This window comes from Maniola jurtina, chromosome 2 (assembly GCF_905333055.1).
Source record: "Maniola jurtina chromosome 2, ilManJurt1.1, whole genome shotgun sequence".
NCBI lineage: Eukaryota > Metazoa > Arthropoda > Insecta > Lepidoptera > Nymphalidae > Maniola > Maniola jurtina.
The window spans coordinates 4,800,032-4,825,564 of NC_060030.1; the positions used below are offsets into that span (position 1 = coordinate 4,800,032).

The 25,533-nt window shown below is 36.7% G+C and overlaps 1 protein-coding gene across 2 annotated transcripts in view; it reads right to left on the bottom strand.

Annotated features, from left to right (window-relative positions):
- Positions 1-3,923: 3,923 nt before the first annotated feature.
- The window catches only part of LOC123877931 (voltage-dependent calcium channel subunit alpha-2/delta-3), a 73,196-nt gene continuing 51,586 nt past the window's right edge, over positions 3,924-25,533 (bottom strand). Inside the window, exons 5-25 of one of the 2 annotated variants that reach the window (XM_045924869.1) lie at positions 21,277-21,408; positions 20,580-20,857; positions 14,847-14,960; positions 14,252-14,447; positions 13,769-13,905; positions 13,325-13,405; positions 13,162-13,242; positions 12,775-12,849; positions 12,678-12,692; positions 12,389-12,499; positions 12,016-12,229; positions 11,555-11,600; positions 11,089-11,261; positions 9,995-10,085; positions 9,531-9,563; positions 8,280-8,393; positions 7,583-7,853; positions 7,135-7,501; positions 6,763-7,045; positions 6,279-6,465; positions 3,924-5,903 (exon numbers count right to left, since the gene is read on the bottom strand). In XM_045924869.1, the coding sequence (XP_045780825.1) occupies positions 5,802-5,903; positions 6,279-6,465; positions 6,763-7,045; positions 7,135-7,501; positions 7,583-7,853; positions 8,280-8,393; positions 9,531-9,563; positions 9,995-10,085; positions 11,089-11,261; positions 11,555-11,600; positions 12,016-12,229; positions 12,389-12,499; positions 12,678-12,692; positions 12,775-12,849; positions 13,162-13,242; positions 13,325-13,405; positions 13,769-13,905; positions 14,252-14,447; positions 14,847-14,960; positions 20,580-20,857; positions 21,277-21,408 (3,101 nt within the window). In that variant the 3' untranslated portion in view covers positions 3,924-5,801. The remainder of the gene's footprint in view (positions 5,904-6,278; positions 6,466-6,762; positions 7,046-7,134; positions 7,502-7,582; positions 7,854-8,279; positions 8,394-9,530; positions 9,564-9,994; positions 10,086-11,088; positions 11,262-11,554; positions 11,601-12,015; positions 12,230-12,388; positions 12,500-12,677; positions 12,693-12,774; positions 12,850-13,161; positions 13,243-13,324; positions 13,406-13,768; positions 13,906-14,251; positions 14,448-14,846; positions 14,961-20,579; positions 20,858-21,276; positions 21,409-25,533) is intronic. The other variant, XM_045924875.1, reaches the window with a different exon arrangement.

Sequence of the window (25,533 nt, forward strand, 5' to 3'; positions counted from 1 at the left end):
ACTGCTGAAAAATGTAACCTCGAAAATGTAGACTCATAAGTAGGCTGGCTTGTATAAGTTGCTAATCATTCATACAAAATATGAGAATTACAACTTTCATATCTCAAGTTTAGACTCAAAAACACCTTGTGCTGGAAAAAACACTTACCCGTCAAAACTATGTAACACAATACAATGATACAACGTTATCTAGACTTACACAGATCCAATTTCGGCAACCTCATCCTTATTATAGTATTCAGTATCAAGTTCATTGGAATTGCGTCGTAACAAAACAAAACTTTAGAGCTGTTGTTTCAAATAACAAGTAGGTATTTGTATTTTGGTAAATGTTTTTATAATGTTTTTTATATGAAAGAATACATTCGTCATAGCGCGCAGGCGCGCAGCCCGAAACCCACTGCGGCGAGTCGGGATGTCAATATCACGGATAGACGAAGAGCTACCAGTTACTATGGAAGTGCGGAAACCAGCCCAGAGAGAAGAAGAATGTGCAGATGAAAACTGAAGATTGCAGAACTCCTGTCCCTTTTATTACAAGCGTAGCGGTGTTGTTGATCTATTCAATGTAATGTAAAGCCACTGGTACATTGTTAAAGATTTTATGTATAAGGTGTCAGCACTTTTCTTCTTTTTTTCTTATTTCTATGGGTTTCGTTTTTGAGGTCGCAACGATCTCGAGAAGGAGTTTTAAACGCGATTTCAGCAAGATATCAAAAAGCCGCCTTTTTCGTTACACTATCTTGCCCTCGTGTTCAGGTAAAAAAAATTGGATCAGAAAGTTTTAAGGCCGTGAAATCGAGGTCCCCTTAATTAATGTATTCGAATAATATAAGATCACAATTGAAAATATTCCAAAAAATTGCTTACGCTATAGTCTCTTTGGTGCCTGAATTGATATGTCCAATAACTAAACGCGAAATGAATTCTAACTCGGTCTAGCTATTACGTTTTGCGTAACTAAACGAGGTATTTGTTTTGTGTCTATAGTACAACTAAATCCCGCGAAGTGCAGTGCACGCCGCCCGCCTATGCTATGATAAAGATATACTCTATTATTATCGTTTAATACTTAGTTACAAGTAATACTCGCTCCGCGTTCGACTGCTATGGAAGACTCGACGCTTACAAGAAGCACTTTTCAATACATTATTCCAGTCGTTCGCCACTCACCAGGTGAAACTATAACGCCGTACATCGACTCCTTACTGTTATATTTATACAAAATGTACATAATATCTCAAAAGCGTCCCCACATTATATATTTACGCCGGTCGTGAGTATGCTCGGTGCGATAAACGTGTAAATGTCTTCAGTTATATTGATACCTAATGGTGAATTGATCACAGTAAATAATGCTATTTTAATACTACACAATATTATTCTTTATTGACATGATTGGCAAAAAGAAATTTACCCAGCTCATTTAAAAGTTCTCTATTTATTTAACGGCAGCGAAAGTTTGAGATAAACGCTTTTTAGCGATGACTGGATGGTGAACAGTTTCAGAGAAGCTTGATAGAAATTAAGGGCAAATACTTCTTTGAAATACAAATTCTGAATAAAACAGAGCACCCAGAAAACATTACTGTGATTAATTACCCTTCGATCGGACCTTGAGCATGCTATTGTCCTCTGTTTTGGTACTAAGGTATTTCGACTATCGGTCCCATGTAACTAAATCCATAAATTACAGACTTGGCTGTGGTTTGGCACAAATTGCGAGACATCTTTACATTTATATATTTTTGTACTATTTCATATTATTGTTTCGATTACATGACTGTTGAATGGACAACAGCAAGCTCTTTTTAAGATTAAATACACGATATTAAAGTAAGTTTATGATGAATCTGACTTTAAATTCTATATAACATTTATGATAGGTACAAACAGATTATTTAAACTTTATGTAAGTATATACGTTCTTACAGAGATATTTAATAGAATGTATATAATGAGCTATAGTGTAGGTACATAGATTGTAAATGCGAATTCAATCTCATGATGTAAGGTGCCATAATGTGAGCTAATTTGGCGCTAGATGACTGAGGTAGGTATTTAAATTGTAGCGTTTTTTTACATCGTAGTTCTAAACACTATAAGTACTAGAAAATACTCGCACTATATTTTGTAATAATTTCAATATCTTCTATCTAAATAATAAAAAGATCACCCAGATTCTTGGAAACAGCAAAACAGCTAATAAATAGTTCTCGGACGGGAGATGTCCTTTTGTTGGTTCAGTCACCGACTTACTTTACCTACCAGGAAAACCCACTATTATGTTCAACAAGTATCTAAACCAACCAAGTGCTTATGTGATTACAGGAAATGTTTTTATGCAATTTTGTTTGTTTTGCTCACAACTAAAACAAACATTACCTAGACGAAATAACATCTAAAGAGTTTTATTATTTTCTGTCACAACGCCGCATCTTCGCGTTCGGATGTATTTCTTACTTATTTTTCTTAGCGATTCTTGTATAGTGTCTTGCTTGTATAGTAAATGATTTGAGTCGAGCGTATAATATCACTGGCTAGTGGATCCCGATTCCTAACAATTAAAAAAAAGTCAATTGTTTGAGTTTCAGAACCATTCAGAACAAATACTTGTAGAAGGTGCCCTATTGTGACTCTTACTGATAGAGTGAGAGCGAAATGCATTTAAGCTCATATTAGAACGTGACGAATGATATTATTTTTTATCCTTATCACCGTGGCCAGTTTTTTTGTTTGTCAAAATGTATTTCGGATGACTCAAGTATTTTAAATAAATAATTGATTTGTTTTAAAAATTGAGTACAATGCTTCTTTTTGAAGTTAATTTGCAATGGTAAACTAGGCTATAGTAGCCGAAGCGAACCTAAAATAACATTTTACAAGTAAGTACCTCTGATTGAGCGAGAGGGACTATCTGTGGTTTGAGTGTGTAGTATCACTTCCGCCTCCAAATCATTAAAAAAAAACTCTTCGACCAAACCTACCTGTATGTCAGCTAGGACTAAATTAGCTCCTTTATTGTATTGAGATTGATACGATTTGGTTGTAGGTATGTAGGACAGAAGAAGTCGAATTCGAACTACATAATGTATGAACATTTGCAACACACATTACACGTTACGGCCGGTTCGCACATGTCTCCGTTTTACTGTTCCGTTTTATCGTGTACGTTTTTTTTTCGTTGATGGCGTATGTAGTTGTATGAGCGATTTCACACATGGCACAGTATTCTGTATACAGTAAAAAATATCGTTCCGTAAAAAAATTACATTCCGTTTTGTCATCGAATACTGGACGAACGGAAGGGAAATATACGGATACGTAGAATTTTAACGGATAGATCCATCCTTGTAGAATAGCGTCGGTATACTGCGAGTTTTCTGTTCACACATCGCATCCAGTAATGACGGATCCGTTGAACGTTATACGGTGCCTATGTGTGAACACAGCATAAATTTATGACGCATCCGTTAAAAACGTACCAGTAACGGCCCGTTCACACATGGGAGTCCGTTTTACTGGTACGTTTTTAACGGATACGTTATAAATTTATGCTCTGTTCACACATAGGCACCGTATAACGTTCAACGGATCCGTCATTACTGGATGCGACGTGTGAACACAAAACTCGCAGTATACCGCCGCTATACTACAAAGATGGATCTATCCGTTAAAATTCTACGTATCCGTATATTTTTACTGTTCCGTCGTCCAGTATTCGATGACAAAACGGAATGTCATTTTTTTACGGAACGATATTGTTTACTGTATACAGAATACTGTGCCATGTGTGAAGTCGCTCATACAACTACATACGCCATCGACGAAAAAAAAACGTACACGATAAAACGGAACAGTAAAACGGAGACATGTGTGAACCGGCCGTAAAACGGACTCCCATGTGTGAACGGGCCTAGTAGGCCCTCATATTAAATATTTACATTAAAACGAGAATTGTTTACAACATGTCAAATACTTACAACATTATTCGAAGATTAGGCGAGAGAATTGCTAACGATTAGATGCACGGGAGTCGCCAGAGAGGACACCGAGAGAAACTTTACCTCCTCACATAGATATATTCTAAGATAAGTTTGTTAATCTGAGAGTCATATGGCGCCATTTCTAGTTCAACCCTGTATTGCATAATTTAAAATATCTAATTTACAACTAATCATAGTGTATGCTCTCATCAAAAAGGAGGAAATGTGGATTTCTGGAAAACTAAACAAGATAGTTGAAATGATGCGTTTTAGGAATGTGTGAATTTAAAATGTATCTTAACTCTACATTATTTAAAACATAAATACACTATCGTTTTAAGGGACGAACTTAGGTATAGGTATGTTAAAAATACATCAAATATATCCCATGTAAAAATAAGAAATTTCAAGGCGGTCGATAGGAATGTAGTCATTTTCACGTATTATGCTCTGATCCAAACAGCTTTTATTATCTCAGTATCAACTCTACGATGCTTACTCGTCGACTCGTTAATATTAATCTAATAATAATTATACACAGGCACACGTAAATATAGCAACATAAAGCCTACGAACCAAACCTCTCTTATTTACATTAAATAAAGAATTAGTCTATGCAACTAGTCAATATGTTTGCAATCAATATGCTGAACAGATAGATATCGAGAAATAAATCGTGTTAGGATCAACATAGGTAAATTTTTCTAAAACAGTTTTAAACGATATCATTATATATTACAAATATTATCTTTAAAATATCTATTAACATTAGCTATAATTTATAAGATCTCCGAGTTTGTAATAATCCTCAATTAAATTTAACAAGATATTAGTTACCTACCTATTTACCGATTGCGACCTCGTCACAGTTACATTATGAGACTGTCAACTTAACAGAGAGGAGAAAATATTTTAAACATTATCTTAGCCTAGTTCGAATCGATAATCCTGTCTCAAAACAAGATCAAAAGTTCACTTGGTCGGACCAATACTTCAGTCGGTAAAATTGATCAAAACTTTAAATATCTCGCATACACCACAAAAATGGGCCAAGTAAGGCCTATTCTTCTGAGGCATTCTCGATCCGCTTTGACACGCTACTTCTACACTTGATACAAACACAATCACAACAAATTACTCCGATATAAAACCTTACTCATTATAAAACGTATTATTAAGTTTATCAACGTCCAAACACCACTGCTATAAAACGAAGAGTTTTATCATTTTCCATATTCAGTCAAGTGTACTGTACTCTGAGTGCGAGTTCTTTATTGAACATACTTACTATGAATCTTCTTAGAATATCTTATCATATCTCTTCATAACTTAGATCTTAATAGATTATGTTACATGCCAATATTTAAAAAATTGCAACATAGCAGGCACTCCCTTTGCATCTAGGAGATCATTTCTGCAGGATTTACTGACAGTCATACTTACACTCAGAGTACAAATGCTGTGTCATCGCGGTATAGTTTGCGGTAATAACAATAAGTATAATATTATACTATAGTAAGAATACCCCAGCTCGGCCAGCCAATACGAATACGAGCCTTCCAGCACAACTTGCATAAAAAAGTTCACACGAATAGTCTTTTCACACAAAAACATCGCTCGAACACTGCGGTGCGGTGACCCGCGAAGCTTTCCGTTTAAAATTTTAAATTTTAGTTTTTTTTAAAATTTATATAACGGCGTTTGGAATTAAAAATTATTTTCTGTGATATGGAACTTGATATGGTAGAAAGCTTCATACGGTCGGGGAACCTGCGGGCAGGTATGGGTTTAGAATGTGTAGCGGGTTTTGGACAGTCACGTTGTTAGAGTTAACAGGAGCCGCAGAGCGAGTGTAGCAAGCACCGCGAACAGAGGCCGAGCGCGGGCGCCGCGGCCGCACGATTGAATCTCGATTTCCTGAAAGTAAAAATTTAAGATAAGTATATTTGCAAATTTTCCGTTATTCGGATGTTACCTATGTCAAAAGTAAATTATTTTTCTGTAATTATCCAAAAGTCTTCCAAAATTCGTGAAACCCACTGTTAGTTTTATGTTTGCTTACAATTTTAAATTATTATCGATTTAACTAAAAAAGCACGTCGAATGTTTATAACGTCACATCTATGTATTTCATACAGGCTCCCATACTAAACGAGCGATTTGACGTTTGATAAAAGTTTCTCATTTGACTAGTATTCAATTCAATCCTAATTGCGTGTGTGTTCGCGCGTCAGCATTGAAGAAAAATCAAGATAAATATTAAGATGAGATGTAAATATACACGGGACGTACTTCGGGATGGTATGAGACGCAGGAGGGCGGGCGCCGCCTGGGCAGCGCGCGCGGCGGGCGGCGGCACGCGGCGCGCGCGCCCGCCTCGCGCGCTCGCACGTCCAGCCGCTTGGCGCCGCACGGGCACAGGGTGTCCACTACTAGTAGAATTAGATTGCTGTGCGGGATCTTCTGGACGCTGAATGGCCTGTCAACAACCATCTTATATTATGATCAACGCTTTAGCAGAACGTGCTATTATCAAAGCTTGATTTATCAATCAACCTATATTTAATATCGATGAACCAACAGATTGATTGTTAGAAAGTCAAGGTTTCAGATTATTTTGTCTTCCAGTAACTACTTTTTCGTTTTTAGTATCTTGTAAATCCTGTCTGAGCCTCAATATTTAACTACCTACATCCGATTTTGAATTCCACTTAAAAACTGAAAATAAATAACCACTCCTTTTTTTGCGCATTCGGGCAACAAAATATAAGCTTACCTCTCACACCCAGAATTGTGGCAATTAGTGAGTTTTCCCTTCAGTGGTTGGGCAGCATTGAGCCTCGTGGACTGTAGGGTGAATAATTCTGCGCTGGTATCGCAAGGCCGCACGGCGGCGGAGCGCGCGGCCTCTCGCGGGAGCTCCCGCGGAGGTCCGGGGCTTGCAACGGGGACTTCGTGCCGGTCTGCGGCGCCTAAACCGTCGATGATGATTTCGTAGGTGCCACGGTCCCGATCCAATTCATCTTCGTTATCTTCCTCGTTTTCGTAGTCCTCGTAATCTGTTTTATAGGGATAAGACTTTTACTCAAAAGTTGCCACTAAAAAAATTTGAAAACATTTTTTATTTCAACTTGCGTTCCAAACGTACCAATCTCTTCTTCAGGGTGTGGACGAGGTCGTCCGTATGCAGTTTCCCACAAAGGAAACCACACAGCTAATAAGTTGGCGACGTATCCTCCAAGCCAAGACAATGGCTTCATAGGCGACAACCTGTTTGAATTTCCGCTAAATGGATTCCTTGAGTCCGGACACCGTCCTTGATGATCGTGCACGGTGACCTTTTTGTATATTCTATCTTGAACAAGTGAATCCATGATTGTTCCATCGACCTGCCCAAAGAATCGGCCAGTTTGTGAAGCATCTTCCGATAGGATTATGAAACCGTTGTCGTCCAAAATATAGCAGTCTAACTCATCGCCTGCGCACGTTTTCTTACAAATACTGCCAGCTGTGCACTGTAAAACATTTGAATGTTAGATAATTATTAACATAATTAAAGAATATTATTTAAACCAACTCGAAAAATAAAAACTAACCGTTGATGTGACATTCAAGAAATGTTTAGCGAGAGAATCCAGTTGGAAATGCAACCCTACTACTGCAGCAGGAGCTCGATGTCCCCTGGATTCGACGAACACCGCATGGGTTGCTAGGACCAGTGGAGTCTTCCCACTAAAGTCTTCTGCTTCACTTCCATCACGGAAGGGTACAGAAAAGACAAAGCTTTCCGGTTCAATCGAATGATGTTCCACTGCACGGCGGTACCACTCCGAATCGAAGGCGCGTGCGTGTTTCTCGCTGAAGTGTCTGAAAGTATGACATAAATAAATAATTGGATCCAGGCCAAAATGTCACAAGCAATATTGCTGTGATTTCGAAAACGTTACATTTAAAACCATCTTGTGATTGCTCATGAATCAATAACTAAATGTAATAAAATTGTTGTTGTAAATGCCAGTTTGTGCTAACTTGTGAATTGGTATGGAACACATACTTAGAGTCCAATTTAAGTTAGGTGTTCTAAGCCTAGGTACTGGTTTAAACACGGACGCTTAGAATTAGTAGAAAATTTACACGGTACATTTTTATTAATAAGCGTTTTAGAGGAATAAATTCGAGGTTCTATAGCAAATCTGTCAAAAGTCAAATCCAAGTTATTCCTCAAATAAAAGTTATTTGCAAGTCTTAAAAGTTAGAAAAATATGAAAGAATACATTTTATTGAGATACATACGGTTCAGAAGAGTCAGCCGCCCTTGAGCTGTTGATGTTTTCAGTCCATTTGAGAAGTCCACTTCTAGTTGCGATGAATGACAGAGTCACCACGAACTTGTGGAATCGCCCTTGCCTGCAAAGATACATTGTATGAGATTTGAACAGTAACTATTGATTAAATCATCTTAAAATTTTGGACATTTCATCAGTATTCCTCATCGTTTTGCTCTGAACTGACAAAAGTAGGTGACGCGATGCTTGGTTCAACTTCCAACTTCGTCTTATTTCTATTTATATACTAGCGACTGCCTGTAGTTTCGCTCTCGTAGAGATTTTGAAAAATCTGGCCTTATTTATATATTGGCCTTATGTATGACCTGAAATTCAGGGTTTTATACTAGATTTTTATATACTAAGATTAGTAAGATTAAGTTGTCCATATCTTTTGGTATGAAATTTTAAATTTTGTACAATTTCGTTTTCACTGGATTAATGTAAATAGGGACAACTTTATCGTTATTCATACAAATCAGTACGTAAATAATAAAAACAAACAAAGTGGTACATTATGTACAAAATCCATACTCCAAGCAAGCTAAAACCTGTCAAAAATTAGTTTTTAATTCTAGTGTACCTGGATCCTTTGCAGCTGTAAATATGTGTCATAGAAAACAATATGCACCCTAAGCTAAAATTTTTTTTTAATAAAGTAAACTCAAATAACTTGTAACTCAAATATTTTAAGTTTACAGCTGGTGCTTATTGCTTTCACTAAGTTTAGTAAAATATTCAGGAACCTTTTTAATAAGTTTTGTCATAGCTTACTTGGCGCTACTCGACACACTAACCATTGCAAAAGGCGATGGGACCATCGAATATCCACTTGCCACACATTTAAAATTTTAACAATCATTTTTATATAAGAAAAACCAACTAGGTAACCTCTATTGATTTTTAATGGTCATGTTATCTAGATTAACTGGGAAAATATGAGCATTTGCGCTATTTGAATAAAGAAGTAGCACCTAACAGTACAAAATGAAAACTGGTAGTAAATGATGGGGAAGAAACCAAGCCGGCAATTTACGCTCAAATCTGGGGTTTCACTCAAAATCATATAACTGCTAAGGGCCGTCAAATGCATCACACATTTCTATTCTACAAAATCAGTAATGAGGTCAATTTTTTATCTTCTATTTTTTTTTTGGAAATCTAATATTTATCTACGCGAAACATTAGTAGGTATGAAGTTTTTTTTTTGTTACGTTACCTTGTTAGAAGTGCCATTAATGTTGCTATCGGGCTATCGTGTGACAAACACATAGAAATTAGTGATCAAAATAAACTTAAAATAAAGTGCGTCGAGATGTTACTTAAAATCTAAAAGTGCAAAGTGTCATGCAACATTTAGGTACAGTTTTGCCGATCAATGTTTTGTTTTATTTTCTCAACCGATGCCGTAGTAACGAAGATTTATATAATTATTTAGCAATTTTTTGTGACAAAAAACCCATCGAATTGAGAACCTTGTTCCTTTTTGGAAGTTGGTTAAAAATATGCTTTCGCTTGATGACAATCGTCAATCATGCCTGGTGGAAAGCTGCTCAGCGTAGTTGTAAAGGTGCCTCTTAAATTCTTGTCTTGAAGATAGCTAAGTTTGCGAGTATTGTGGAACTTTTTCTCTGGGAGTGTTTTATTGCTAACGCACATGCTGCAGACGGAATTGATACTTACTGATTGTGATGGCTAGCGTGTCCAGTGTGAGCGTCCAATTCTTTTATTACCATTGCATCACGGACCAGCGACTGAACTAATGTTTTGTCACCTGTAATTTGATAAAATGTATCTGTAGTCCTGTGTGGTTAACATTCAACTGAATGAACACGAGAGCCTCGATAGCTCAACGGTTGAGGAGCGGACTGAATTTCCAAAGGTCGGCGGTTCAAACCCCACCCGTTGCGCTATTGTCGTACCCACTCCTGGCACAAGATTTACGCTCAATTGGAGGGGAAAGGGGAGTATTAGTCATGATTAGCATGGCTAATATTCTTTTTATAAAAAAAAAACCAAAAAAAAAACAAAAACAAAACAATTAGTACACAAAACGTGTCCCTAACTGCATGATAATTTCAACTGATATCGTGCAGTGGTAGAGGAGTGTACCTATTGTTTGATCAGCTATAGAAGTTTCCTGAGAACTTGATTAGAATGAAGTCATGTATATAGAGGTATATTAATTCATCATCATCATCATCATCAGCCTGTGGACGTCCACTGTTGGACATAGGCCTTCCCTAAAGAGCGCCACCACACCCGGTCCTCAGCCTTCCTCATCCAGCCACTTCCCGCCAGCCGCTTTATATCGTCGGTCCATCGTGCTGGAGGGCGTCCCACACTACGCTTGCTTAAACGCGATCTCCACTCAAGGACTTTCCGGCTCCAACGGCCATCGCCCCTACGACAGGTATGGCCTGCCCACTGCCACTTAATTAATTTAATTAAATAAATAGGATATATTAATTAATTTAATTAAATAAATAGGATGTGTAGCGCACGCAAAAGGTATCTACCTAATAGTCCAATATGAAGTTGCAACATGGCGATTTGCGCAAGTCATAGACTAAGGATTAAACTCGCAAGCCCGCCTGAGATCTGTCTTTCTCCCCGACTGCGGCGAAGCCCAAAGGAGGGTTATGTGTTTGACCTGTATGTATGTCCGTTCCTACGTCATTAGATTCATCTTCATAGAATCATCATCATCTTCATCTTAAAATTGAAATATTTAACTATCAGCAATAAAGGTTATAATAAAAAGGGGATTAACTCACAATAGTAGGAGTCGCGGTCTTGTTTCTTGTGCGCGTTGTGCAGCGTGAGCGCGCGCGGGCGCAGCGACATCCACTTCCAGCCGGGGCGGCCGGCGCGCGTCAGGAAGTGGACCAGCTGCTCCTCCGGCGAGTTGAACGATTGCTCCGACGTTGACGCGTATTCGCAGTACACCCTATAACATATTATCAATCAGCAAATATTTGCATAAGATGAAACGCCGCATCTAGTGGAACATTTATATCGCGGAGTGGGACACTCGACGTAAGCAAAGTTTCTCATGAAAAAGCTTTGACTTCAAATTTTTTAAAGCATATGTAGAAATCAGTAAAATCAATTTGTCAGTAAAATTTGCTAAAAAAGAAGAGAATGAAAATATACTTTATTGCCCACCAAATATAAATAGATAAGGAACAATTTAAAATTAAACAAGTAGAAAACGACACTAAAACACTAAAAAGAACTTACCAGTCTGGATGAACTTTCCAGTTTTCTCCTTTAAAATATTCTGTGACTGCATGAATAGAGAAAGAGTAATTAATGTTAAGTATCCATTAATTTAATTATAAATGTCAACCAGTATATTTTTTTAGCTCATACAAAATCGAGTAGAATATATTGTTAGGGTATAAGCGATACCATTTAAATCCTCTGAGCGAATTAATCTATATACTATTTTAGTTTATTACCAGTGCATTTTCAGCCCTTATAACAGAAATTGAGTTTTCTATGTAAGTAGGTAACTAAAAACTTGAATCATTATTGCCAAGCGGGCGCAAAAGCCAGCTTATGATGGCGGACTTTTAAGTTTCCCAATAATTACATAATATACCTACTATTTTTCTATCATCGTGACTGCAACATTTCCACTGAATGATTTTTCGCTGAATCGTTACTTACCATTCGTCGTTCGTCACTCTTTCACTTACCATTGATAGGGCTATGTTTGATTTCCTGTTCGGCTTGCAATTCATACATGCCATAACCGTCTGGTAACACAGCAGCCAGTGAATATGGCGTGCCGTCGACAGGACTATAGAAATATCTCTGTCGTCGAGTCGCTACCCGTCTCATTCCCTCATATTGCACTTTAACCCCCATCTCTGTCTCGCCTTCTCGCTGCTCTATCATGTCGTGACGTAACTGCAAATTTTTATGAGATGTGAATGTTTCCTCCTACTGTTGTCAATAACTTATCGTGAAGGAATGAATGTCCTTATTGTATCTAAGGCATTTCTGGAGCATCCTACATTGAAATATCACTACAATATCAGACCATATTGTAATAGTAAATTTACTTACTTCGAAAAGTAATGAAGTAAGGTTGACTCTTGCATTTTCGTCATAATCCACGAGGAGTTCTACATCTGTGACATCAACACTGGAGTAAAGAGGCCTTAATGTCTCTGTATACTGAAATAAATTACGCATTATAAAATAATAGTACCTAATATTCATATTGTATAAAAATAGTTTCAGGCTACATCAATTTTTAATTCAAAAATGATCATCAAAGTAAGCTATGTATAATTTTCACAGGTAAGATGGAAAGTGTTAAATTCCCAACCCGGGAATATTAGCGTTCTCTTACCTCCTCATTTGTATGCTGAAACAGAGAAAATTGTTTAAGTGAACACTACTTTCAAATAATAGAATACAATTTTACAACGATTTTAGACTAGACTTACCAAAGGTCTCAAATCAGGATGATATAAAACATGCCCGTTGTTATCCAGCATAAATGAATAACCATTCACCCCCAACTGAAACAAGTAAGTATGATCTATGAAGAAAAGTGCATATTTTCGATGCCACCTGCTCTACCAAAAGTCATGTAGGATGCTATTAAGCATAGAAGAATAGAAGGAAATAGACAACCTTCAAACGTCTCCAATTAAATACGATGATCAATATAGATTTTTTGCCGCAAAATACATGGTGATATACAACAGGAATACTATAACGATTAACCGTTAACTAAAATTTTAGACGAACCTCTTTACCTTTATCTATTCTATTTATGATGAATTTTTATTGGTTCGATGAAATCAGACGAAAGAAACAGTCGATATTACCTTGTAAGGTGGCACGAGCTTCTTTATTTGATCGACAGGAACATCCGTACCAACTACGCCAAGCAAGTTAGCTTCTCTTTGCTGAAATAAAAGTAAATGACTTAAGCACAAAAACTAATTTATATAATAATATTTAAATATTTAATTTCTCATTGATAGATACCGTGTGGTTTCTTCTGTCGAAAATAGGAACTGTTACTGACGTCATCAACTGGCCCATTCCATCATCATCGAGAGTACTACTCTGTAATGTTAAGAAATCGTGAAACCTGTTAATAAATGAAGAAAAAGAAGAGGAAGACCAAATAAAAGGGAGTTGTTGCGTGTAAGACGATAGCGTCTAAAAAGCGTGGATAGTGCGTTAACGAATGAGGGAGAAGAAGAAGTTGTGCCTACCCCACATTGCGTGGGAAAAGGATAGGTAGAAAAAGAAGAGACGTCTAATTTTATTTATTGTATAGTTACACATTTTTGCTGAAAATATGAGGGCTATTTAATGTAGTTTACTAGCCCCCAATTTGTAAAAAAAAAAACTTTATGTAGGCTTGCTTGCCTTTTCAGCAACATGCAATTTTTCTAGTATGTTTATAATAAGTTGTGTTCTCACCCTTCCCCCGATGTACACAGGGCTCCAGTGGACCGGGTGTAATGTCTGGTACATGACCATAGGACGTGCTAGCACTTCCACGAAATGCAGCACTTTGTGGCGAACCTCGTCATGGTCGTTTATCGTCACGTGAAAGCCTGCATACAAAAAGACGCATTGACTTCAAGAGCCTAAAAGAGTTTATCTGCAAACTATGCTAAGAGTGTGCCGAGATCTCGAATTTCAGTGAATTATGAATATTATCTGCTACTGCCCCACTTTAATGCATCCATCTAGAAAAACATATTTTACACTTGAGGAAGCTACTTTAATTCCAATTAGAAAAGTGCTGCTGAACTAGTTGGCACAATACCTATATTGGCGAGGTTTAAAAATTTAGATCAGAGACGGTCAACGCCGATGGAAGGACGTAGGGACCTGCACACTGCCCAAAAGAAAATAAGAAGGGACCCTGGCTATTATTAATACAAGAATATGACAAACCTTTATTATTACATGCCATTTCCTTCATAGTTTTGCCTGCGGCCGCATCTCCCCCTACCCGGTAGGTAAATATGCGCACAGGCATATGCGGCCAGTTCCACGCGCGGAACACCGCTGTAACGCCTCCCGCGCCTCCTCCGGCCCCAATTACAGCTATCGCTTGATTGCATTGACAACCCAGGCCCGTCCGGTTGTACTGTAAATGGTGAAAATGACACATTTCCCAGCTATCTCAAAAATGTAAAAGATATCTAGCTAAAATTGGAAAGTTGCTTCTATGGAATGCAACAGCAAGAATTTTTTGAAGAATATTTGGCAACTTTTCAGAATAATCATTCCACTAGTTAAATAAAGCTTTAATTTTGTGTTCCACCGAACTGGAACTAGTACTTTTGAACTTTCAGTCGATTCTACATTCCGTAGAATTTTGACTGAGGCTATAATACAATTATTACGTAACTTAATGCGCGACGCGATTATATTATCTAGTAATAAAAAATCTTAGTTATATTTGCTATGGTTTTCAATGTACAAGTGACCATCGAACATGTCGATGGAGGCGTTATTGTACATATTATAAAAGCAATTTTCATACCCGGTAGAGAATCTCAAAGGCCGAGGTGAGAGCGCCGGTTAAATTGGCCGCACCGCCGGTAGCTTCAGCGGCCCACACAGCGCTTTTCAGCTCTCGTATTGTTTCGGGTACGGCCTGGAAAGAAAAGTTATTTTTAAAAGAAAAACTTAACACCTTTTTTCAGTAACTTTAGATGCTTTAGACCCAAGGTTACGATGAACTGACGAAAATAAAATGAGTGTCAACGATTTTTACAGTCGTTTATTTTAGGTAGAATCTTGAGATATTTTTTGACTACAGTAATTCAGTATAGTACAATATTTAGATTTCACTAGTTTACATAAATAATAGAATTCTCTCAGGGAAGGCGTTTTAATAGGTACCTACAGAAAAATCCGCGCGAAATCAGATCGGATTTTATTTATAGCAGTTTTATCTAATAATAGGAAAGCGAGAGATAAATAAAAGAAAAATCTATTTGTTACATTATAAAACAAAAATGGCATGTAAAGTACAACTACATCATTACATGAATAGTTAAAAAGTTTCATGTTCAACATGCATTAATATCTACTACCTACATTGGGAAACAGACGCAAAGGTAAGAGTTGCTACAAAAGTGCAACGGGAGCCCGACACTTTCCGTTGCCCGTGAAAGGGTCAAGGATTTGTGTCACGAATCCACTTAGATATACGGTATGCCGTATATTCTCTAAGTGGATTCAGTCATAGGTGTCTTTATAACATGTTTGCGACTGGTAGTGACATCTAAAATGTTACTTGAAATGTTTTAAGAGAAGTAATTTAGTTGGACTTTTAGTGTGGTCTGTATTTATCTAGTATCATTTCAGAATTGCTTAGTTCCCTATAGTAAATATTAAGCTATAACTCAAGTTTTATGTGGTTTTTGTCTGTGACCCAAACAACAAAAGAATAGATTTTCTTTCTTTCTTTTTCTTTCAAGTACATAGAATATGCACCTACTTGAGCCATGTTGTCTTATTATTCTGAATACCTACGTATAGTCATGATTAGTAGGTATATTGAATTTTTGGAATGTTTTGTAGCAACATAGCTTGTCAAGAATCAAGAGATCATAGAGTCCCAAGTACATACTCAAAATTATTCGGATAAAGGCATAAATGGACTACCTACTAGTTTTGTATCTCAGGGTCTACGATGTGCTATATGGTTTCATATTTTACAAAATATCGCTTCATAAACAAAACAGTAGGTGCTTCTAGTAGAAAGTTCTTGCGTAAATAGATAAATCTGTAGACAAATGAAAAAGCTGTCTATGGCTTCAGGGAAGTTTGGAGGGGAGGTTTCAGGTCAATAATTCCAATCTCGCGACAAGTCAAACTTGTCATATGGAATACGTCGTATGAGAGAGTCTGAACCAAGTTTCGAACTCGCGATAAAGTTGCGGCCTCACTTTACCTGTCAAAAGCTTACCCGATTTTCCACATAACCCAGAGTTTATATCGGAGCCTGGAAGTTTTATGAGTGAAGTAGATGAATATATGTAACATTATGAAATATCTACTTTTGCAACTGCCTACAAAATGGAAAAGTTCCCCATAATACACCTACTCGTACCTAACTTAAACATCGATGGATTTACATAACAATTATTCCAAAAATAAATAATAATTAACGTGTTTCCTTTATTAATCTTCTATCTATCGATAAGTACAATGAAGAAGACTTGAGAATAAAGACTTGTCCTAACTGATTGACTAATCCATCTATGCTCAGCCTTAACCGCTGGGGCTGGAAACTTGAAATTTTGACGGTAGCCTAGGCACTCACTAAGAAAGGATTTTTGGAATACCCTAAGGGGTAAGTAGAGGGTGAAAGTTTGTATGAAATTCCATCATTTTTTAAGATGTATAGGTACATAAAAAATTGTGTTTGAGATTTCGGTTCAAAATGAAGTTAACAAGTTAGGTGCCTACGTGTTTCAGCATTTTTGCTAATTGGGGGTAAAATAAAAGGGGGTGGCCCCTTTACAAAAATTCGAGCGATATCGGGGAGGGTCAGCAGTTTTATTTATATTCATCTTTGGTAAAAAAAAATGACGTCCTTAACTTTGAACTTCTCAAAATTTGAATTCGAGTACCTATAAACTCAAACGAAAACTTTTCACTTTAAGAAAAGTGTGGTCCTCAAATTCCATCAATAGGGTGTGGAGCGACTGAACAATTGATGAATACTAAGAGATGTTTCCCGCGACACTTCAAGGGCATTCTTTTGTATTCACAAGACGCCCTCTATTCAAAATATCCATTTAGTTGCCGGAGGCAATAAATAATGAACATAGAATAACGGAAACTTTCAAGAAATAATGTCGTTTTCGTTCTTTGTCTTTTCAAGGTCCAATAAATTACCTGACAAGTGGTTAAAGTTACGTTACGGTTACTGTTATCTTTGACCGTCAATAAAAGCAAGGCAGGATTTGATAACTTTGAAACAATCAATGAATGTTATTTAAAGATATGGTATCCGATTCAAAAGATTAATTTGATGGAATGATGGATAATGGTAATGCTAATGCATTAACTGCACTCAAACTTCTTTTTCCGCGGGGAAAAATGTACCTACTTATATCTAAGCCTATGCCTATAACGGTAAATTGATTTTGGGCCTGAAAAAATTGGCTCATACATCAAAATAGCCCGTAAAAGTTATGAGCGAAACACAAAAAGCTTCCATTTGTCAACGACCACAAAATTAAACTTCGCGATCGAGAAAAGTAGGTATCGTCTTAAAAGTTCCAAAATTTCACCATTAGGTACGTAGAGAGACCGAACTGGGGCTTTGCTGAGAAAGGGCGTATTTTTGTATTCATAAGGCGTTTTGGATCGAATATCCACTTAGTTTCCGCAGAATAAATAATACCAAATAAAACGGTCGTTCTTTTAATATAATTTAAGTAAAGGCTCTTAAAAAAAGCATACGACTGAACTCTACCTATATTTGACTCTTAAATACTTAATGAAGTACAAGTTTGTAGGTAAGAACTTAATTACATGAAGCATGATATTCGTAACACAAAATTCTAGTTAAAAGAGCTCTACATGATTATTTATCCTACATTTTGAAAACGATACATAAACGAAAACTGTATTCAAGGACTCATTTAGGCTAAGCCGAGGCTTACGCAAAACTCTAGAACAGCCTCTCTCTTGTGCTTACGTGGTGGGTGCCATTTCGAATGACAGGGACCTAAAGCTTTACTTTAGGTAGTGAAGTTAGGGTGGGTCCATAGGGGATATTTTCGACGATCCGATCCGTCGTTGCGTATTCTCACGCGATCATGATCGGTTCATATTTTATGTACACTTCTGTACCGGTCATTTACCGTACTGTACCGGCCCTAATAATACGGTTTGACTAAAATGAGTGTCCAATATAAGATATGCGTATCTAAGCTGATACGATACTACTTGATTAAGTGTGGACCCACCTTTACGGAATCATATCATGTGACCCATTTTTAATGGATCTCGATATTAAAGCGCGTTTGATTGAATCTATTAAGGCGTGCACACACCGATCTGATAAGTATCGGGAATGCGGCACGCAATACATGCATTTGGTTAATTCCGTTAGTTAAAATGGCCACCGATAGTTTATTAAAAAATGAGTTCGAAGCGTTTAGCTTTATTATTCAAACGGTCAAAAGCTTTTGCTATTTCGAAATAAGTAAGTAAATGCCCATATTAATTTTTCAATATATTGTGTTCGAAGTTTACAAAGGATTAATTTTAATTTTAGTAAAATTTTTCTTTATTAGCGTTCATTATTCGTTTTTAGGGTTCAGTACCTCAAAAGGAAAAACGGAACCCTTATAGGATCACTTTGTTTTCTGTCTGTCTGTCCGTCTGTCCGCCTGTCGTGTCTGTCAAGAACCTATAGGGTACTTCCCGTTGACCTAGAATCATGAAATTTGGCAAGTATAAAAGTCTTATAACACAAATAAAAGAATAAATCCAAAAAACATGAATTTGTGGTTACATCACAGAAATAAATAAATAAAATGTTTTTCTATTTTCAAAGTAAGATAACTATATCAAGTGGGGTATCATAAGAAAGAGCTTTACCTGTATATTCTAAAAGAGATTTTTTTATGCGTAATAGTTTTTGATTTATCGTGCAAAATGACGAAAAAATACCCGAGTACGGAACCCTCAGTGCGCGAGTCTGACTCGCACTTGGCCGGTTTTTTAATTAATTATTATTATTCATTAGTAGGTCCTTTTGTTAGCCTATGCCGGCCATGCGGTACACACTTACCTACTCAAGTCAGAGATATAAAAGCGCCATCAAAGTTCAAAGACGCTTGCAATAAACAGGAGGTAACTACTCTTACTCAGAAGTACACTTTGCGAGCAAACCACGTACTGAATTCTTTAAGAGCACTTTAAAATCACTTAAGCACTAAGTAGTAAGTACACTTTTATAAGATTACTACCTCTTATCTACAATTTGCTCGCATGGTTTCGCATATCTAGTAATAAATGTATCAAAAGGACCATACTATGGTATGGTTATGGTACTACTGTACCTACCTACTAATACATATACCTACTAATAGAACCTAATGGTTTCTATTTCAACGCAAAGGCACATTTGTAACTTCCACAAACCCGATTTGGCAAACGCACAAATATTATGCATAATAATATGATAGAAATTAAACGCAATAGGTGGGTATAATTTGGATTTAGAAAGCAAAAGTTTTAGAACAAGGATGTAATTTGCTAAAGCATAATAATTTATCTGTAGGTACGTAGGGTTGGTAAACATTTAAATATTTCGTGGATTTGTCCTAATTTGCAACTTTGTCCAATACCTTGTTATTCAATTTAATCTACGTATTGTTTAACGACATATACTTAAATATGACTTATAAAGAGCTCTCATTTTATAACTATGCAAAGTCTTAGGCATTTTTAAGTTTCCTGTATCCTAATTCCATTATTTTTTGGTAGGCAACCCTATCTCTATTTAACTCATTTCTCGTGATGAATTCCACATATTGTATGTAAATCGTTCATTGTTTTACATCCGCAGACAAGGGGATATGTGAAAGTAAGCGCAATTTCAGGACCACTGCGTCTGCTAGGGTGATTAAATACCAGTTCGCGCGTCAATTTCATGCAGGTGTTGCAGTGGTAGCATTGTCGATTGTACGATTGATTTTAACATCGGCTTATCTTGCCCGATTTACACGAGCACACGACTCAGGATGTCGAGCTCTTAATATCTTTTAAAACTTAACTGTCTGTTTGGTTATGGTTGGTTGGTGTGGTTTGGTTTAGTTTGGTTGGTTAGTTAGCATGTTTGACTGTAAATAACAAGGGTTCGATTCCGGGATCGGGCAAAAAATAGGGATTGGAGTTTTCTGTCAAGAATTTCTCAGTACTAGCTCCGAGTTAGAAAGTTGGTGTTCCACCCCTTCCTCGCAGAGCAAAACGGTCCGTCCTGCGCATGATCTCCCTTTGGTCGTGTCAGATTGCCGTCCCATCGGGCTACGGGAGTGAGGGAATAGAGAAAGCGCCATGTTTGCGTATACACTGGAGCACTATAATATTTCCTGCGCAGATAGCTTAAGTCTGTGGTGATTGACTGCTGTGGCCAAACTTCTGTCAGGATGGACATTATTTCCAAAAAATTAGCACGTCATAATCTCCGCCATTAAGTGGACAGCTGGCCTTATACTTAACAGATGGCTAAGAGGAAGCTTACCTGGGCTAAAATCTTCGTATAACACGGATGGAGTTCTGACACTGAATCGCTGTATCGGTACACGTTGACAAAGTCGTTTGGGCCAAGAGTGTCGAGCAATGCGGAGACGGTGGACTTGCCGAGGTGGCGGTTCGACGAGCTGAGTTCGTCTGAGTCGTCTAAAAGTATCACGAGGTCTTTGGGTGACGTGGCAGCTTCGACGAACCAGTTCGACGACCGAAAGTCGTAGAAGTCTCTTGCGTGGTGAGAGTAGCCGTCTTCAGGAGGCCAGGACATAGCTGTTGAAAATATAAAGCTTAATTTGCTTTTATCTCAATATTTTAATATTGTTAAAATCTAATTAATAAACAATATGTTTTACGAGTATAAAGTATATTTTAATTACGATTAAAAAGTTTATACTATTATACGATTATAAGTATAAAGACATAAATAAGTAAACTCTGCCTCTATAGATTAGAAGACAAGACTGTGGCGTCTGGCAGTCTCGACACAACAAGAAATCTATGTTTAACAGTGGACTCTATCGGTTGATAATGATGATAACGATGATTACTCTCCGAGGCACGGAGGGAAGCTAAGAGCCAAATTCAAAGCTCCAAAGTCACTCATCCTGTTGTCGATGTTGCATAACCAGCGCAATCAACAGATTTATACGCTGTCACAGCTTTACCAGCCTCCCTTACTAATTACTTACCAGGATATCGCCTCATGAAGCCAGTGGACGAGGCGTAGTACTGCCACGACAGGGTTGGATCGATTTCGTAGTTGTTCACAAACAAGGGATCCAAGTGTTCCGACCATCCGATCTGATTTTGAACCTCACCGTCTGAATTTATGGAACAAAAAAAAAGCAAATGAGTGCAACTAGGTAATGTATAAAAAGAAAATTCCTGACTCCCTGACTAATTCGCAACTTGGACCTAGAATGCTGATATTTTGCAGTGGTTCCTTAAAATGAATACAAGGAATAAGGCCGGATTTTTCAAAATTCCCACGTGATAGGGAATGAAGAGAATTTAAGTATAGTTTCATCAACCGGAGCCGTGGGCGCTAATATGTAATAGATATATCCGCAAGTAGTCAGTACTAGTATCAGTTTATAGGTATCAAGTTCTACACGAGCGAACCCGGCACTGCAGCTAAATTATATAATGGTTATGCTAGATTTTGAGCTGTGATGGCTGACTTATAAAAGTAGATTTTACAAAGGATTGTAAATATTAAAAATAAAAAGCATTTTATTCAATATTATTTGCATAGTCCGTTAATTTAAATAAACAAAAATAGCGAACAAACGAACATCCATATCTCGAAGAAAAGGTAAGCAAGTAGCTTCTCGCTGAATGCGTAAAAGGCGCACTATTAGACACGTGTTATACTAATACGTGACCTATACAACCTAGTTAACACGAAAATACAATGAAATTAAAACCTAACTCTAGAAGATCTAAAGCATTTTTGAGATTGCAACTTATAGGAGTATTTATGTGAAGAGCAAAATTTCAAAGTGCCGTACGTAGAGAGAGTTTGCTCATACATTTAGACAGTTGCAAAATTCAATGTAGGTTAATTGACTTAAGCGGACTAAAAGCTTTGATTTAGAACTGTGTACTAACTTTAAGTTGGCTTTTCTGTGAATAGATCTTATATTAATTATCTTATTTATGAAACAAATAATAACAGCAGAATAGTAAAAGAAGATAGAGAGAGAACTCTCTACTTGTATCGCATAACCACTTATTCGATTTTCTATTTACTGGCTAAAAAATTAAAACGTCGTAATTGAGTACCTATTCGGGAAAAGTTTGAAGTTATATAAGAACATTTTAGGTTTAAAATATTCATACAACTTCAACTTACTCATATAGTAACTGTATACTTAACTACTTACAATAATAATCCAAAAAAATATGACTTAGTAAGCTGAGGAGGAGTTTTATTAATCTTTGACGAGGTAGAATCATCTAAAACTAGGTACAGTTAGACGAATTCACTTTGCTCATTGATTCTGCTATAGCTTAGAAAAGTTTCCCCCAGTACCAACCAAAACTCAATGTAGGTTAATTGAGTTTAGCCGGCTAAAAGCTTTGATATAGTGCTCACTCGTGATAGCTTATAGCCGCAACCCCGAGTGCCTATAATCCTGCAATATGTATTTACTAACTTATGCCCACGACTTCGTCCGCGTGGATTATATAAATTTCAAACCCCTATTTTGCCCCCTTAGCGGTTGAATTTTCAAAAATCCTTAGCATATGTGTACGTCACAATAGCTATCTGCGTTCTAAACAGCCCATTCCGTCCAGTAGATTTGAGCTGTGCGTCGCTATCGACCCACTATCTGATCTATATCAGCCTGTCAGTGAGTCAGCTTTTTCTTTAACCGATTTCGAAAAAAGGAGGAGGTTCTCAATTCGTCGGAATCTTTTTTTTTTATATACTTAGAAAGTTGCATGGTGCATCTACCTATTATATGTACATTGCTTGTTTTTTTAAATACCATAGTTTAACATCCTTTTTAAATTGTAGTTAAATTGGTAACTGTCTGTTAGCGACTTCGTTCGCGTGGATTTACGTTTTTAAAAATCCCTTGGGAACTCTTTAATTTTCCGGGGAAAAAAACTCAATTGCATATCGGGATGCAAGCTATCTCTGTACCAATTTTGTCAAAATCAGTTAAACGGATGGACTTTGACAAGGACACAGAACACACACAAACTTTCGCATTTGTAATGTTACCTATACAGTAAATGTGTGACAGGATGTGAGTACCTACAGTAAATGCCGATCGTTAAACTAAACTAAGCTAAACTGTGTTCTCAATAGATCCCAGATGCTTCTACCTACTATTTAAACAGTTACGAGTATTCGTAACAGTTAGATGAAGGATCGCATAGATGGGTTATACAACTCAATTTACATCTATCAAAGTTCGGTCACAAATCCAAGTTAAACGTATTTGGTAAACCGTTGCTTGATCGATATGTTTACTCTATACCTTCCTAACATATCCTCTGCTATTGCATATTTGTTATAAACCCTAGTACAGGCTTGACAGTCTACATAAAGATCAATATTTAACTGCAAAACCATTTTCCAATTCTCTGATTTGTACACCAGGTACACACGTGGGGCATTTCACGTCAAGCGGACAGCCAAAAAAAAGTGAGGTCGTGGATTTTATTTATACTCTGGTCAGTTATACTTCTAGTAGACGTGGATATATACACACAATGTTTTTTTCCTATGATGCATTATTGCTGAGTTATGAGCTTTTAAAAATTTACTAAGAATGAAGTCCGTTATTTTTGGATGCTTATTATTTGTAACAATTCATTTGTAAAAAAAATTAAAAAGCATTGTTTATTATAGTTAAAAAGTTGAAATTTTTATTTTTTTTATCGAATTCTAAATTTAAATTTTTTAACGTATAGTAAACCGGAAGTGAACATTTCAAATCGATATTTGAGTAACTTGGCCAGAATAAAAATATTTTTTTTTTACCGTGAATTAAAGCTTACATGTACTTATTTTTCACCAAAAAAAATTGTAACGTGGAGTCTAATAGTTTAGGACTTAGAGCATATAGAATACATAGATATAACTATGAGCACTTTCTAAGCAGTCGGGTTTATGCACTAAAATACTACGCTATGAATAATTTATTCATTCATTCTAACATGAAATATACAAAAATAAAAGATTTTTTAAATAAAATGTAATCTATACTAATAAATAAAATTGGAGTGTCTGTCTGTAATTTCGAAATAACTACCACATATTAAGCTCATATGGTTATTTAAACGATACCATAACTGAATCACACGTTTTAAAAATTTTTGTCTGTCTGAACGGGCTAATCTTCGGAACGGCTGAACCCATTCTGACAGGATTTTCACAGACAAGTAGAGGATTGGCCAGGGAGTAACATAGGCTACTTTTTAACCGACTTTCAACAATGGAGGAGTTGTGTTTTTCTACCTATGTACATTGATATCTCCGAGATTTCTGAACCGATTTGCGTAATTTTTTTTAATCGATAAAGGAACTTTGCGACATTGTTCCATAAAAAATTTGGATTTCAACTCCTCAATCCAGATGCTGCAGGGGCCGCATCACTAAAGCTGGTGGGATTTGGAAACTGTCGGTTATAAATTGATATGGAAGGTATCTATAACAGGTAAACACTTTGGCTTTGACCTCGAGGACCCAATTCCTCAACCCTGATGCTGTAAGGAATTGCATTCCTAAATCCTGGTGATCCCTCGGGATTTTTAAAGGATCATCCGTTTAAATGTTTTTACGTGGTAGAGAAACACGTTGTATCCCGGGGATGGGCTATTACGGATAGACCACTTTTGTCCTGGGAAATCAAAAGTTCCCACAAGATTTGTTCGCCCTGACTAAGCAACCAATCAACTTGATTTTTAGCATAAAGATACTTGAAAGGACGCAGAGTAACATAGGCTACTTTTTATCATGGCAAGTCAGAGTTCCCACGGGATTTTTAAAAATCTAAATCCACGCGGACGAAGTCGCGGGCATCAGCTAGTTACAAAATAAAACACTCCATTTTAATTAATACTGTTTCAATCTCAATTAATAAAACCACTCTAAGTCCTAAACTATTAGACTCCACGTTACAATTTTTTTTGGTGAAAAATAAGTACATGTAAGCTTTAATTCACGGTAAAAAAAAAATATTTTTACTCTGGCCAAGTTACTCAAATATCGATTTGAAATGTTCACTTCCGGTTTACTATACGTTAAAAAATTTAAATTTAGAATTCGATAAAAAAAATAAAAATTTCAACTTTTTAACTATAATAAACAATGCTTTTTACTTTTTTTTACAAATGAATTGTCACAAATAATAAGCATCCAAAAAGAACGGACTTCATTCTTAGTAAATTTTTAAAAGCTCATAACTCAGCAATAAAGCATCATACGA